This window comes from Panthera onca, chromosome A3 (genome assembly GCF_046562875.1).
Source record: "Panthera onca isolate mPanOnc1 chromosome A3, mPanOnc1 haplotype 2, whole genome shotgun sequence".
NCBI lineage: Eukaryota > Metazoa > Chordata > Mammalia > Carnivora > Felidae > Panthera > Panthera onca.
The window spans coordinates 119,381,229-119,397,773 of record NC_138341.1 but is presented as its reverse complement, the minus strand read 5'-3'; the positions used below and the strand labels follow the sequence as shown (position 1 = coordinate 119,397,773).

The window sequence follows — 16,545 nt, the reverse complement described above, 5'->3', positions numbered from 1 at the left end:
AACCCTGGCACCTTAACCAAGATGAACCTCACCAGTGATCACACATTAGCATCTCAAACCCCGTGATATGACGCACTGAGAAGGATACAGCAATTCTGTGGTATTCTTTCCCAAAATGCATCAATGCATCAGCCCATTCTAATCATGGGAAAACATCATGCAAATCCAAACTGAGAGGGATTCCAGAAAATAAATGCTCAGTACTCTTCAAAAATGTCAAGGTCACGAAAGATGAGAAAGACAGACTCCAGGCTAGGACACCGTGCCAGCCTAGAGAAGACTAGGCAGAAATAACAACTAACTACAACATAGGGTCCCGGATCTTGGAACTGGAAAAGGACACTGGTGAGAAAACTGAAGAGACTGGGTAAGATCTCCAGCCCAGCTGTTGCACCATACCAACAGTGATGTCCCGCTTTTGATTACTGTACTAGGGGAGGTGGGGTGAGGGGTTTAAGGGAATTCTGCATTGTTTTTGCAACTTTTCCGTTCGTCCAAAATTAGCTGGAAATAACAGTTTAAGAAAAAATGACTAAGGAACAACATGTTTTAGATAATGTAGGTTTTTTGCTATAAAAACTGTCAAGTTTCTCTCTCTTCTATTAAACATTAAATACATACACAAGACACTACCAACCACACCAAACAACACAAACGCAAAACCAGAGCCACAAGAAACAATAGCTACGGGGCGCCTGGGTGGCTCGGTCCATGGAGCATCTGACTCTTGACTTTGGCTCAGGTCATGATCCCAGAGTCATGGGATCAAGTCCTGCGTCGGGCTTCTCACTGGGTGTGAAGCCTGCTTGAGATTTTCCTTCCCTCCCTCCCCCCACGCCTTTCTATCTCTCTCTCTCTCCCCCTCTGCCATTCTCCCCTGCATGCTCTCCCTAAAAAAAAAAAAAAAAAAAAAAAACTTAAGAAAAAAAATGAAATAATAGCCAAGAGTCAAGGACTACATTATTAAGCGCCAGAACCGTGCTGAGCACCTTGCACACACAAGCGCATTTAATCCTCGCAACAAATCCTATAAGGAAGGTTAACAGCATCATCAACAATTTAGAGATAAGCAAGCAAAGAGATCACATAACTTGTCCTGGGACAGATTAAAAATCTAAGCACTGGAATTTAAGCTCTGCAAACCACAGCCCTGTCACAAAACTGGGACACAATTCTCCCATCCAAAATAAAACATACATAACTGTAGTCAATCTCTTAATAACAGTGGTAAGCGAAAGAAAAAGAATTCCCATAATAACAAACAACCTGTCCACGAAGCCAGTCTCCTCAATACACCTGTGATTCAGACTTCTGCATGCTAATGACCACTGACAGATGGAAATGTATAGCTGCTGGAAAGCAGGTATAGTGTTGCTATCAAAAGGCAGTGTTATGTCACGCTGAGTTCCATCTCCGCTCTTTTTAAGGGTCACCAAATCCGGTCCTCTTGTTAAGGAGTGGGATTAGGAAGCACTCCATCAAAAACAGCACTAATAAAAATTGTAGTAAGGAAGCTTGTTTGCATAATCCATTGTTTTGACAGAGCTCTGGGAAAAAATATCATCTGGGTTCTACATATAGTTTGTGAAATTTCAAAACTGGTGTTTGGTGCTTCAGCATGCAGTACTTTTCCAAGGAAAGATATTATATAAATCCAGCAAGACGGTTTGTTAAGAAAACCTGCTCCATATTCTTGCCATGACCTTCAGCTCCTCACTCAGCCTGTCCAATTTTCCTAGGCCATAATAAGAAGTTGTGGTAATCTCGGAGAAGAGAAACTCCGTGGTGAGGAAAGGGAGATGATCCGTCCACACGAGGGGTAGCAGATATGCGGACCAATAATATAATCATCTATCACAATGACCTAGCCAATTTCACCAGCAAAGCTTAGGAGACTCACGCTTTACCATTTATTCTTTTGTGCTTTTTTCAACTGTGTACCAGAAGAATGCATTAAAAAAACACAGTGCCTGTAAGAAAATACAGTTCCTTAAAAGTAATTAAATTCAAATGTACGTGCCCTTGGATCCATTACCTCCATAACTCCTCTATTTATTCTGTAAGTATACCCATATGCGTACAAAATGATACATATGAAAATTGATTCACTTCATCACTGCGATAACACAAAACTGGAAACAACCTAAATGCCTCTCAACTGGGAACTGGTAAAACAGATTACGTAGAATCTATGCAACTGAAAAATGACACATTAAGTGGAAAAAAGGACCAGGTATATTAAAGCATGGATACGTGCCACCATTTGGGCTTTAAAAAGAGGTACACGCACACTTTTCTGTAAACGCAGTAAGAAAATCTCTATCTGCAAAACTACTAACATCCGTTGTATCTGTATAAAGGAAATGAGGATCAGAAGATAGGGCAAAAGAGAAATCCTTTCTTTTGATGTTCTTCCATGCCTTTGAATTTTAAACGATGTGAACCCATTAAATATTCCTCCAAAATTAAAAAGATGAAAATAAAGTAAACGTTAAAATAAACCTTAAAATTTAAAACGAATTACCTTCGTTCGCTGCCACACTGCCCAGGCTGGATCCTCAGACCCCGCTCTCTGGCCTCCAGGCCACTCTTTCCCTGGACTCGCTGCTCAGCAGGCCCTCTCCGTTACCTGGCAGCTAAACCTTGCTGGGGGAAATGACCAGATCGTTGTGCTGTTCTGTACTATGGATCCAAATATCTGCCACCCACCTGATAGGAGGATTATATATACCGCCACCCTACTGCTATCGGGCCTGGCCGTGAAACTTGCTTTCTCCAAGGCAACGTGAGGAGTGCCACAACCAGTCACGAGTCCTGACACCTGAGCCATCTCACAATTCCGCCATCTACTCCCAAGGCCCGGACAAGAACTGGGCCAGCATCCTAGGTCCCACTGACCATGTGGAGCAGCCATCTTGGGTCATCGACCCGAGACCACACGGCGTAAAGAAGAAATACACCTTTGTGTTCTTAAGCCACCGAGATTTTCAGGTTCTTTGTTAACATAACACAGTTATGTTGAGATGACTAAATAAGCATACAGACTGATTCCAAAACAAACAGACCACCTCAACTCACGTGGCCCATTTTCACCCTTGCTCCCTCCTCCACATCACCGCTAATGTCCTCATCTGTAACACGAAGGTAATAATAACAGTACCTGCCTTGCAGGGTCGCTGGGAATTAAACAGAGTAACATGTGCAAAGTGACCACTTTATGTAGCACTTGTTCACTACTCATTACTTGTTTCATGGTGATGATGGCTGGGATTATCACGACTCTCTGGCGGTCTCTTGGTAACTTCGCGTGGCCCTTCTCCCGTGGCTCTCTGCAGGAAGCAAGTAATCTGCTAAGGGCTTGATACCACGTGCACCTGTCTTCCTTGCAGCTCGCCATGTGCCCTGCCGTCCTTCCTCTACTGCTGTCCGTTCCCTTCCGCCTGTCTTTCCCAGGCTACACATTAATCACCGGGGGACCTTCTAAGAAATACCTATGTCTGGGTCACATCCTAAACCCATTATTGGGTCGGGTAAAAGAAGTTATATTATCTCTTTATACACGTTCAAAAATAGGCAGAACAGGGGCGCCTGGGTGGCTCAGTCAGTTAAGAGGCCGACTTTGGCTCAGGGCATGATCTCGCAGTTTGTGAGTTCGTGCCCCGCGTCGGGCTCTGTCCTGACAGCTCGGAGCCTGGAGGCCGCTTCAGATTCTGTGTCTCCTCCCCTCCCCCACTTGTGCTCTGCCTCTATCAAAAATACATAATTTTTTTAATTAAAAAAAAAAAAAAGGCAGAACAAATCTGTGGTATGGGAAGCCAGAATAAGAAATACCCTTGTGTTGCAGGAACAGGAGGAGAGGCCAGGAGACCAGAAGGGGACACGAGGGGACTTCTGGGGCTCTGGTAATAGTGTTCTGCTTCTTGATCTGGGTGCTGGTAACACAGGTGTATTCACTTGTGAAAATTTATCAAGCTGTACAATTATAACATGAGAACTTCTCAACATGCGTTTTATACTTCAATAAAAATCTACACTAAAAAGGAAAGAAAGACCTGCAACGACCCCCATCCCTGACCACTTACACATCACTCTTCACCCTCATAAGACATACTTTGATCTCACCCTAACTGTGAACTCTTGCGGAGTCCCAAACACTTGTCACACCCCAGCAGCCCTGAGCACAATATTCCCTGGAGGAGAATGTCTTCCCACCAGCTGCCATGGGTATTCAACGTCTACTCTAAATGTCATTTCTCTTACAAGGCCTTTCCCGATCCTTCTGTCGACTTGTGTCCACGCTAGATAGGGCTTTGCCCTGCACGGGGGGTTTCCTTCCACTCCCACGGGGGGTATTTCTTCAGTCGTCCATTTTTATTTACAACTATGGCAGTATTCCTTTTACTTTCCTCTTCACCTGTAACTATTCGAAGGCCAAAACTACACATTACACCTCTTTGAAGGAGCCCCCCAGTTCCTTTCAGAGTATGGCTATTCAATCGTTACTGTGGAATTATATTAAATCCAAAACAAGTGTTACTTTGACACTAATCAAAGAAACCACAAGAGCCAGAAGTTGAATAAAAAACATCCAGTTGGGTTGATATTTTCTCTCCAATGGCAGATCTTAAAAATGCAAATTATAGTAAAGAGAGTTCTCAAGTTACAAAACCCTTCCAGTCAAATATAAGTGCAAAGACACATCGAAGCGTATACTCACTTGTGGGATCTGTGTGCTCTTTCCACATCCCGTCTCTCCGACAATCACCACTGTCTGATAGTTTTCGACCAAGTATAATATATGATTCCGAAGCTGAAAAATACAACCCTACATTGTAAAAAGCCATACATTTCCTCAAAAGAACGAAACAAAGACTTTTAAACATTATGAAATGAGCTGTCGGCCAAAGGCAAGTCAATTTTAAAAAGAACTATCAAAATGTATTGCCAACTCGCAGACATACTGTTGGTGTCTATATAAGCTGAACCAAGTGCAATTGAGAGCAATAACTCACCAAAATATACAATGTACTTAACCTTTAATTCAACATTGTCACTTCCAAAGAGTTTAATTGCAGACGTACTAATACATGTGAACAAAGAAGTACACATACAGCACACTCACTGAAGGGTTGTTTATAACAGCCAAAACTTCAACCAGTCTAAATGTTCACTAACGGGGTTAAGTCAGTTATGATACACTCCGATAACGGAATACACATGGTTGTCAAAAAGAACGAATGTCTATTTGCAGTGATAACCAATGGTCAACAAGGTATGTTAAGAGAGGAAAGCAAGACACAGAACCGTGTAAATAATACACTACCATTTATGCTTTTAAAGAAAGGGTAAATACATATATGCTTATGTACGAGCTCTCTTTGGGAAAAACAAAACAAAACAAAACAAAACAAAACAAAACAAAACAAAACAAGAAACTGGTCATTGTAACGTCTCCAGGAGTGGAAGAGGGTGGCCAGGGAGGGGCAAGGATGTGAAGGAGACCTTTACACTTTGTACAATTATGTATTATCTAATTACAAATTCTTCCATTTATTAACTGGGGGGAAAAAAGAAAGAAAGAGAGAAAAAAGAATATGCTTTCACCTCTACCTCTATATCTGAGTTCACACTACAGCACCTGTAGGTTGCATCTAGATTTCAAGTGAGCCTTCCTTTACCCATTTAGTGTGAGCAGAAATACTGGTTTGGCCCCTGAAAACTCAGATCATCTCCACATCCTATCTGCTTAGCTTCAGGATATATTTTTGTACCCGCATTTGTTTACAGATGCACCTGATATTCCAGAGAGTCATGAAAGTATTCCCTAACTACCTGGTTTGGAATGAAGGAAGCCCTGCCAAGTTCCCGCACTCTGACCACCACTCAACCCATCTGATTCTGCACCAATAATGTGGTGAGGACTGGGAGAGCAGAAAGGCCGCCTAACTGACCCAGTAAGGTACTGGCTGTTTGGGGTTTTTGAATTTGGCATATGGGGTCTAAGCATGTAGTTCTCACATCTTAGTGTGAAAAACCTCTTAGGATATTTGTTAAAAAATGAAGATTCCTAAGGCGCCTGGGTGGCTCAGTCGGTTAAGCGTCCGACTCTTGATTTCAGCCCAGGTCACCATCTCACGGTTCGTGAGTTCGAGCCCTGTGTCAGGCTCTGCGGTGTTGGCATAGAGCTTGCCTGAAATTCTCTCTCTCCCTCTCTCTCTGCCCCTCCCCTGCTCTCTCTCTCTCTCTCTCAAAATAAGTAACACTTAAAAAAAGTAAAAATGAAGATTCCCAGCCCTACCCTCAGGGTTTGATTCAGCAGGTTTAGGACAGAGCCCAGGAATCGGCATATCTCAAGCCCCCAAAGGAGAGCCTGCTGCAGGTGACCTATACTGACTAGCCTACACGCTGGACTTTGTGCTTTCTTTTGTTTTGGGTAAGGGAAGGTGAGAGGTTTGGGATCTTTGCAGGCATTTTGTAAATGGAAAATCCATCCAGTCGATGGGGGAATGGATAAATGGACGGATGGTCAAGGAAAACTTGAAAGACAATCTGAATACAGACAGAAACAGACAAGGCATTCCAGGAAAGGGAAATAACATAAGCAAAAGAAAGAAAACGGAAACAAGCAAATAGTACCAACTCTATTCAAGGGGCACCAACAAAAGCCCACGAAAAGCTCCGGGAATGGTTTGGAAATGATTACGAGAAGGGTGGTCCGGGCTTCCCTGTGAAAGGCCGTGCGCGCAGAGCTAGAATCTGGACTTTCCTGGGGGGCGCTGGATGGGCTGTCAGTGCTGTGAGAAAACCGGGCAGCACCACACGAGATTGGGCACGAAAAAACAGAAGGCAATTAATTCATACGTCACGTCCTAAATACGAAGGACTGCGAATGGAGAAGTCCAGTGTGTGACAACAGAGAGAGAAATGACAAAATTTCCGATTGGGAGACAGAGAATGACACTACCACCCAGAGGCCCAAGCAGGGAAATCCAAGAGCTGGTGAGGAGGGGGGGGCTGAGCTTCAAGAGGCGGCTGTTGAGGGAGTAAGAGGAAACCTCTCATAGCGGCGTCAGGGCCCTAATGGGAACACCAGCCGACAGGAGGCAGTCGAGGAGCAGGCAGCCTTGTAACGTCATCAGGGGAAAGGGAGTGACTTTAAATTTATTGCCCCTTTCATTTCAGTTTGTTTTTAAATCTACTTTTAGTTAATGGCGCAGGGGTTGGTGAGTGAGTTAACTTTTACCCTTTTTGTCTACATTTATCTTTAACATCTCAAGAGATCCAAAATGTGCTTAAATTTAAATTGTTTTGCTTATCAATAACTTATATCCCTCTTCTTACCATTTTAATTTCCGTCAACGTATGTTAAATCTTGATGGCTTTTTCCCACTGTTTCATTTATCATATCTTGTAAGTTCAGTTGGAGAATGAAGAACAGTCCAGAAAAGGCCAAAATTCAATACTTGGTAAACAGTAATTATCTGTGTACTCGAATGTTTACTGTATGTCAGGTACCCAGCTAAAGGCTCGATGTGGATTAGCTCGTCTGGGCCCCTTACGGATCCTCTGAGGTAGGTGCCATCAGTCCCATGTCACAGATAACAAAACAGAAGCTCAGATGGTCAAGCAAGATCGCACAGCACACAAGCGATGAAGCTTGGGTTTGAACTCTAAAGTCGAGCCCCAGAGTCTCGATACTTCACCGCAGTTCAGGCTGTCCCTTACCAGTGAGGCAGCAACAGTGAACCTATAAGCTTATCTCCTGAGGGGCAAACCTGTTTACATTCACACGTACTGGATGAGGCTAATCACCTGAGGGAGAAATCCAGAAACATCAGTACACGAGTGACTAAAATGTTTGGGGCCACATAAAGCTCTAACCAAGGTGACTTGGCTAAAGTAAGAAGGATTCTGCTTCAAATCCACTTGGAGAAAGCACGAATTAATAGAAGAGGAATCATTAGCACGGTCTATACAGAGGGACTCCCTTAGCGGAAGAACTTGGCAGCCTTCCCCCAGCACTGTCCAAGCGAAAGAGAGACAATCACGGGTGCTGGTGGCCACACCTACTCGGGTCATTCCAGAGGCACCTCGTGAGGCAGGGAGAGCTCGTCACCCTTGATGGGGGGCTATATGAAAGAAATATTCTTCAGCTATATCTAAATGGCCTTTGGCCCTGCACAAACTTCCCGATTACAATTTGGCTTCCCACGTGGTCTTGGCAACAGGGAGAAAGTGTGTCCATGGACCGTGTCTGTCCGTACTGAAGAACTATGGCTATAAATGAACATATTCTGAATTCTAGCCTATGCTCTGGCCTCTTGAGATAAATATGTCCACTTCATGAGACCAATAAAATCAAGTGTCTGGATGTGCACACAGCCCATAACAACCACCCACATCCCGTCACTGGGTCAGTTGGAGTTGACCTCTTCCACCGAAACAACCTCACATTCCCAACTAGTCTTGTTTAAAATTTGCCTTTAAAAATAAAGCTAAGGGGCGCCCGGGTGGCTCAGTTGGTTGAGCATCCGGCTGGCTGAGGTTATGATCTCGCGGTTCGTGACTTTGAGCCCCGCGTCAAGCTCTGTGCTGACAGCTCGGAGCCTGGAGTCTCCTTCGGATTCCGTGTCTCCCTCCCTCTCTACCCCTAACCCACTTGCATTCTGTCTATGTCTCTCTCAACAATAAATAAACATTTAAAAAAAATGTTTTAATAAAGCTAAAACTGGCCATACGTTGGTTAATTTGTTGAAGCTGGAGGCATAGAAGTTCGTTGTGCTATTTTCTCTACTCTTCTTTATATTTTAATTTGTCCACAACTGAAAGCAAAGTTTTTCAATACATAAGATTCAACTAAAAAAAACCTTAAGGACTTTCAAGATTGATATGGTTAACTAACACACACATATTTTGAAAAGCTAATCCCCTTACATAAGGGTAGCTCTGAGCTCACTGTGTTCTGAAGAATCTTTTTTTTTAATTTTTTTTTTAATGTTTACTCATTTTTGAGAGACAGAGCGCATGAGTGGGGAAGGGGCAGAGGGAGAAGGAGACACAGAATCCGAGGCAGGCTCCAGGCTCCGAGCTGTCAGCACAGAGCCCGACACGGGGCTCGAACTCACGAACCGTGAGATCATGACCTGAGCCGAAGTCGGACGCTCAACCGACCGAGCCACCCAGGCGCCCCCTCTAAAGAATCATTAAGAGTTGGAGGACATCATCCACTTCAGTACCAAGTACGGAGCCACTGCACGCTGCTTTGGACCAACAGACTGCGCATTCTTATTCAGTGTACCTTGAACACCGGCAGCTTCTGCCTCTGCTGCTCTATGGAAAGGGCAGCGTAAGGATTGTAAACAACGGTTGTTGCAGAATTTTCGGCTAGACTCTGTCTCTCTTCAGAGATGCTGACGCCGGGTCCCTCTGTACCTGCAACAGAAATGCTTTTTTCAGATGCTCTGATGTAACCAACGAACAGAAAAATGTGCAGACGTTGCAAATTCAAAGACGAAGGTAAACAACACCAACAATGCGCTTTATCTCAAACTACTAAAAGAGAATCAACTTTAACTTGAGGAAAGCATCTAGGAAAGGACCTAGGAAAATACAAAGATCTTCCCTAAAAGCGTCAAGAACAGAGATGAGAGTCCCACTGGACTCCAAACTGGCCACACGTAACTGTATGTCACAGAGGACAACGCTTTCAGGCCCGGCCTCCACATATTACTACTAATTACTGAAAGTGACAAAAACCCAATGGGAATTGGCAGAGGCGAAGGAGGGGCGGCACTACCGCAGGACTCCAGCGGCAAGGCCTGGGGACGCCAGGGACCGGGTACTCCAAAGCTGTGCTGGCTTTCTTTCTCTCATCTCAGAGCCTCTCAATCAGCTCCTTTCTGTCGCTAAGTTTGGCTTCTTGTAGCAGCTGGAATCAAGGCTGCTGACAGGGCGAGCTCAGGCTCACCCTCCCTCACTGATCACCCGTTCGCTCACCCGACAAGGACAGGAGGGCAAGAGATACCGCAGCGAACACTACAGAGGCAGGCCCTCCCCTCTGCAGCTTGCTTGCTTCTTTTATTCTGCCTCCCAAGAGAATGTAACTTAGTGCACGAAGTGGTTCTAAGTGCTAAGGAGAAAATAAAAGACTAGGTAAGGGGGATCGGGAGTCCCAGGTGTGTGTGGTCTGGAGGGTGGGGAGCCTCTCCTCCCAGGTCAGGTCCAAAGCCCAGCCTGATCCGATCAACCATGGCCAGTGGAGCGGGATGCGCTAGGCGGCAGCCCCCATTGTGAATCACAGAACCGGGGTGGCTGGGTGCAAAGCGCTGTTCCAAGAAACCACTGTGCTCAGCAGATTAAACAACAGCTTCCCACGACAGCTGCTTGGTAAGAACAATGACAAACTGATGCTCAGGAGGGTGAAGAGTAGGGAAGCCATATCCCACCATGAAACACTGTTCAAGGTACCGTGGATTTTAGCCTGAGAAGGAAAATGCCTTACAAGGAACATGGGTCCAATTTTTATGATCAGCTTCCGTAACTTTTCACGGGGATTCATTTGTGTAGCCCTTGAACAGAAACTGGAAGTGGTAAGTGACACATAATGTGACATAAGGAAGCTATTTTCAAAAGCTAGAGCTGGTCAGCACTGGCACGCAATGTCTTTGGGAGTCATGAAAACCCTCCCTGGAAGTTCAACGACGTGCCCCACCGCCTTCTGTTGGGGGGCGCTACAGAGATGCTTATCCAAAACTATCATCCCCCAGGCCTTCTGAACTCATGGAGATGATAATGCTATGTGGAAACACAGGGGCTTTGTGACAAGCACATTTAGCCACTGATTTATTTTTACATTTTTTGGAGGTCCCATATCCCTTCGACAATCTAGTAAAGGCTATGGACTCTCTCTCCTGAAAAATACACCAGAATGTAATTGGTCAGGAGACAAAATGCTCGTGGTCCATAAACCCCCTAGAGCTAAGTTTAGAATCATTGCCACAGATCTTTAATCCCTTTTCCATTTATTTCGAGGAACACAGTTGTGTTCCAGAGGTCCAAGATTGCCAAAAATCGGGTAAGTGGGGCACTGCTGTATTGTTTTTTGCCAAAACGCTGACCTTCCTTTCAACAAGATAAAAGATAGAAAAGGACCTGGAACAAAGCCTGGGCTCAAAGAAGCAGGTTTCCTTTCCTTTTGTCTCTTATTACCGCTACATCTTAATAACTTCTTGTAGACTTTACCCACGAAAAATCTGCAAAGAATACCTTAACCTCACCAGCTCTGTTTTTGTCGCAAATTCCCTCCTTTTCAGAACACAATTAAAACTTTTACAGCATGTCTAGAACATGCTAGCATTGCTCCCGCAAGGTCTCTTCCTTCCCCCCCCACCACGGTTCAATCCACCCAGGTATCTTCACTACCCCACCCCTCCCTGTCTCTAACCTACATCCAAGTATATTGTTATGAGATGTTTTACAAGAGCTACTGCCAATCAATAAGGAACATGTCTCCTCCTGACAAAAGACTTCATTCAGGGGAGTCTGGGTGGCTCAGCTGGTTAAACACCTGGCTCTTGATTTTTGGCTCAGGTCATGATCTCAGAGTTTCGGGAGCCTGAGCTCTGCGTTGGGCTCTGCACACTGACCTCGTGGAGCCTGCCTGGGATTCTCCCTCTCTCTCTGCCCCTCCCTGGCTGGAGTTCTGTCTCTCTCAAAATAAATAAACTTAAAAAAAAAAAAGAAGAAGACAGACAGACTTCAGTTGACCAAATCAGAACTGCTTCCTTCTATGTATATTCCACCTCCCATTCTGACCGCCTATGGCTGCCTTTCCCTTGGGAGCATTCTCTTTCCTTACAAGAGTACACGTCTATAATCCTGCAAACCACAAATGCCTTCATTTCTCCATCTACAAAACAAGGATGACAGCAGCACCCACACCCTCCCATCTGGCATTCCCTCTAAACCAGTTTTTTAATTTGAGTGGTGCCCAATTAGTGGATTATGGAAAGCATGTAGTGGGTCATGACCAGCATTTTTTTCCTTAATTTTTTTTTTTAATGTTTATTTATTTTTGAGAGAGACAGAGACAGAAGGCACGTGGGTTAGGGGCAGAGAGGGAGGGAGACACAGAATCCAAAGCAGGCTCCAGGCTCCGAGCTGTCAGCACAGAGCCCGACACGGGGCTCGAACTCAAGAGCTGTGAGATCATGACCTGAGCCGAAGTCAGTCACTCAACCGACCGAGCCACCCAGGCGTCCCAGCATTTTTTTCCAATAACGAACTAGAAATAGAATACCATCATCTCCTGCCTCGACCCAAAATATAACCTATCCTATCACAACATCATCTTGCTACTCGATTATCTTGGTTTTTAGGACATGCTTGAGGCACACATCCCATTTTGCCTTGTTCATGCTGTGCCCTTTGCCCAGCTCTGTACTCCTACCTCTCCATGAAATAAACCTTATTCGTGCTTCAATGTTCACCTCAAAAATGTCACTATCTTTATGAAGTACTTCCTATCCACACAATTTTTCCCTCTCTTCTATACTTTTATGTAATGATAATACTTAATGTGTATCTAGTGCTAAAAGCTTTACATGTATTCTCATTTAATCCTCAAAAGAATCCTTTGGTAGGTGTTATGCCCAATTTACAGATGAGGATCACTGAGACTCAGAGCACTTACGTGACTTTGCCAAATCACCGGTTTAGTATATGGCAGTCAAGGATAGCTCTACAGACTGACTTGTGGAGACTATCTTCCTTACCATCACCTTTTTCTGCCTCATTTTAATATCTCTCCTAGAGGCGCCTGGGTGGCTCAGCCGAATGAGCATCCGACTCTGGATTTCAGCTCAGGTCATAATCTCACAGTTAGTGAGTTCAAGCCCTGCATCGGGCTCTGCGCTGACAGCGTGGAGCCTACTTGGGATTCTCTCTCTCCCTCTCTCTCTGCCCCTCCCCCCTTAAAAAATAAACAAACTAATAAAAAAAAAAAATTAAAGGATACCCAACTTCATATTCTAACTGAGAGAAAAAGAATAAATCTTGAGAGCAGAGCAGCAGCCTGGTCACCTGTCTCCTGACCACAAGGTTAGGTGTTCAATAAGTATACCCTCAACAAATGAGCTAAATAACAGAATAGAATGCTTAGAATAACCACATGTTCTTTAGCCAAAATAGTATCCTGTTCTGATTTTCAACATTTCATTCAGGCCTTTATCATACTTAACACTTTGACCTGTTAATAAAGGCTTGAATACATAAAATGCAGGCTATCTCATTACCTAATGAGATCTAATTTCTGGCTACAAATAAAATTCATGATGGATAACTGGCTGACGATTTTAAATACTGAATAAAACTGTCGTTAAGTGACAAACTACATATTTTTTAAAAAAGAATTAACACATCCCTTGCTTGGGCTTCTCTCCTACATCACTTATATGCAAGGTTAGAATTCCATCTAACTCTGTTCTCATTTCATTTTTTGCTGCAATCTACTTTGCACATCCGGACATGCAGAGGTGCAAGTGGTGGAAAAAAACAAACTGGTAATTGTTAAGAAACTTTTGCTTTTTACAACAAATTGATGGAAGGGGAGGAACTAATGTATCTAGCAGGATCTGGCAAGTACACATTCTATAAAATCCTGATTAATGAAGAAATTAAAGCAAATCAGGCCAAGCATTTTGCGACTAAGATTCGTGTTTGCCTGCAAGAGAGAAAGCGGTGGTAGCCAATACGAAGGAGGATGGCCACTTTCTGGTAGCCACTCGGGATGGGCAAGAATTACCCTAAAACAAAACAAGGCTTCTTTCCCTTTTTATGAGGACTTACTCTACGTCGGGCAAGGCGCTGTGCTCATTATTCAATCCCACAGGATAGTTATTATTCTACCCATTTTACAGGTGAAGAGGTCAAGGCGACTCAAAAAATTAAGTGACTTGCCCCAAGGAACTCTGCTACCACAGGGCAGAGCCGAGAAGTCTGACCCCGGCCGCGCGACTCCAAAGCTTGAGCTCCTAAGCCCTGAGCAGCACCGCCCGTCCCGCCCCAGCGTAGCCCCAGGACGGTAACAGGACACGCGTGGGCGCTTCAGCGCTTTTCCAGCGTTGGGCAAGACACGCATCAGGAGCGAGGAAAACGAGGCCCGGGGAAGCTGAGACTCGAACAAGGTGACACAGAGACTTTCTGCCCAGCCTGGGGGCGGACCCCCCGAATCCGTCCGGACCACGGTGAGCGCCAGAGCCACAGAACCCACCAGCTCCGCGGCGGCGGTGGCCAGCCCACCGAGGTCAGGCCCGCGAGCAGGTCCGCAGGCCCCAGGACGCCGGCTGCGGGGCCAAGACCAAAGTCAGGCCGCCGCATCTGCCCAGCGTTCCTCCAAGGGCCTTACCGGGTCGCCAGAACTTCACCGGTCCCACGGGCGCAGCCATGCTGGGGTGAAAGGTCACGAGGGAGACTCCACCCCTCCGTTGCGCGTGAGCCCCCGGAGGGGCCGGGGGGCGTGGCCCGCCAGGAGCCTCGGCCCAGGAGGCGCCGGCGGAGTTACGGCCACGCCCCCATGGTCACCACCACCCCCGAGCCACGTGACCTACAGCCGTTCTCCAAGACCGCCCCGGCCCGCCCCCTGGCCCACGTGACCGGGCCCGCCATATTGAGGGAAAGGACGCCGTTCTCCGTGCTCTTCAGTGTGATGTGTGAAGATTCTGGATGCCCTGCCCAGGAGCTTGGCGTGGACTGCGTGGCCGCCGTACACCTCCGGAAGGACGAGCTTTGGGAGAAAGCCGCCGGCACCAGAGTCTTGCGGCTACCGGCGGCGCGCGGTGGGCACGGAGATAATCCATCCCGAATTAGCTGTTACGTGCTGATTATGTTACAAGCCGTCCCAGACCTACTGGGTTTTTTTAAGTTTCCTCCGTATTTTCAAATGAAGGTTCATAGTAACTACCTCGTGAGTTTGCCGGTCTAGTAAATAATTCTTGGGAGCCCACTGTACGCCCAGGTACTGCGGTTTCCGCCCCTTATTTGCAGTTTCTGTCCAAGGCGGTGGGGAGGGTGAATAGTGAATGAAATAAATGTTTGATAAACAGTAGTACTTATTAGTGAATAAAGCCATCGGAAATGGTATGGAAATTTCCCGGAGCCTTAAGAGTAATGCTCTTAAGTAATGCTCGAAAAACAGTGGCGGGGGGGGGGGGAGTGGGTTGAAATAAGAGCCTTAGAAATGGGCAGGTAAGTTAGGCTAGGGTACTAACCCAGTACTTCCTCCAATTTGACTGCTCATAGGATTCCAGTGCTGGTTAAAAATACAGATTGTAGGGGCGCCTGGGTGGCTCAGTCAGTTGAGCCTCCGACTTCGGCTCAGGTCATGATCTCGCGGTGTGTGAGTTCGAGCCCCCGCGTCGGGCTCTGTGCTGACAGCTCGGAGCCTGGAGCCTGCTTTGGATTCTATGTCTCCCTCTCTCTCTCTCTCTCTCTGCCCCTCCCCTGCTCACACTGCCTCTCTCTATCTCAAAAATAAATAAAACATTAAAAAAATTTTTTTTTTTAAATAAAAATACAGATTGTAGGCCCTGATCCAATCCTGAGTCAGAATCTCAGGGGTATGCCCTGGGAACCTGCATTTTAGGAAGCCCCACAGATGATTCTTTCAGTCAACAAGCTTGAAAAGGATTCCGCTAGCCCAAAGAAAAGAAGAAATATTTTATGGGTTGGCAACTAATAGGAAGGGCTAGGCCTCAGAATTTATGCATTTTTAGAGCTGTGAAGAAAATTCTGCATTTATGAGAAATGGCATAGTCATGGAAAGACCAAGAGCTTTGGAGATAAGTAGATATGATTTGGAATCCTAATTTTGCCATTTGCTGTAATATAATCTAATCATGTAAAATGAGTTATTCAAAGGTTCTGCTAAATGACATAACATGTAAAATACCTAACAGTGTAAGACATAAGCATTCAATGTTGGTTCTCATTAACTCAAATAGAGCAAATCCACCAGGGGGAAAAAATACATCAGAATTTACATACCTATATTCATTTTCCAAATATCCCCTTTGATTTATTTCCACAGTAATAAAAATAGGGTTCAATACATGATAATCTCTCTGCCAAGAACTCTTTATTCATCTTTAAAATATACGGGCACCTGGGTGGTTCAGTCGATTGAGCATCAGTCTCTTGGTTTCTGAGTTTGAGCATCAGCCTCTTGGTTTGGATCTCATTGTTTCCGAGTTTGAGCCCTGCATCAGGCTCTGTGCTGACAGTGCAGAGCCCGCCTGGGGTTCTCTCTCTCTCCCTGCCCCTTCCGTCTCTCTCTCTCTCTCTCTCTCTCTCTCAATAAACAAACTTTTAAAAAATAAAATAAAAATATACAGGCCAGCTCTAAGAATAAATTCACTGGCTTAAGCCTTCCTCCTCTGGACTCAGAACCAGTGTGTTCACTATTGTGTTACCACTTATTTAGTTGAACTATAATTTGCCTCCACTATTAACATGGAGAGCTTCATAAAGATCCTGTCACATTCATACTCA

General features: G+C 45.3%; 1 protein-coding gene across 2 annotated transcripts in view; it reads right to left on the bottom strand.

Moving 5' to 3' along the window:
* DHX35 (DEAH-box helicase 35) overlaps positions 1–14,535 on the bottom strand; it is a 65,223-nt gene extending 50,688 nt beyond the window's left edge. For both annotated transcript variants that reach the window (XM_060617592.3, XM_078444074.2), the window contains exons 1-3: positions 14,405–14,535; positions 9,299–9,432; positions 4,718–4,810 (exon numbers count right to left, since the gene is read on the bottom strand). In XM_060617592.3, the coding sequence (XP_060473575.1) occupies positions 4,718–4,810; positions 9,299–9,432; positions 14,405–14,444 (267 nt within the window). In that variant the 5' untranslated portion in view covers positions 14,445–14,535. The remainder of the gene's footprint in view (positions 1–4,717; positions 4,811–9,298; positions 9,433–14,404) is intronic.
* Positions 14,536–16,545: the final 2,010 nt, after the last annotated feature.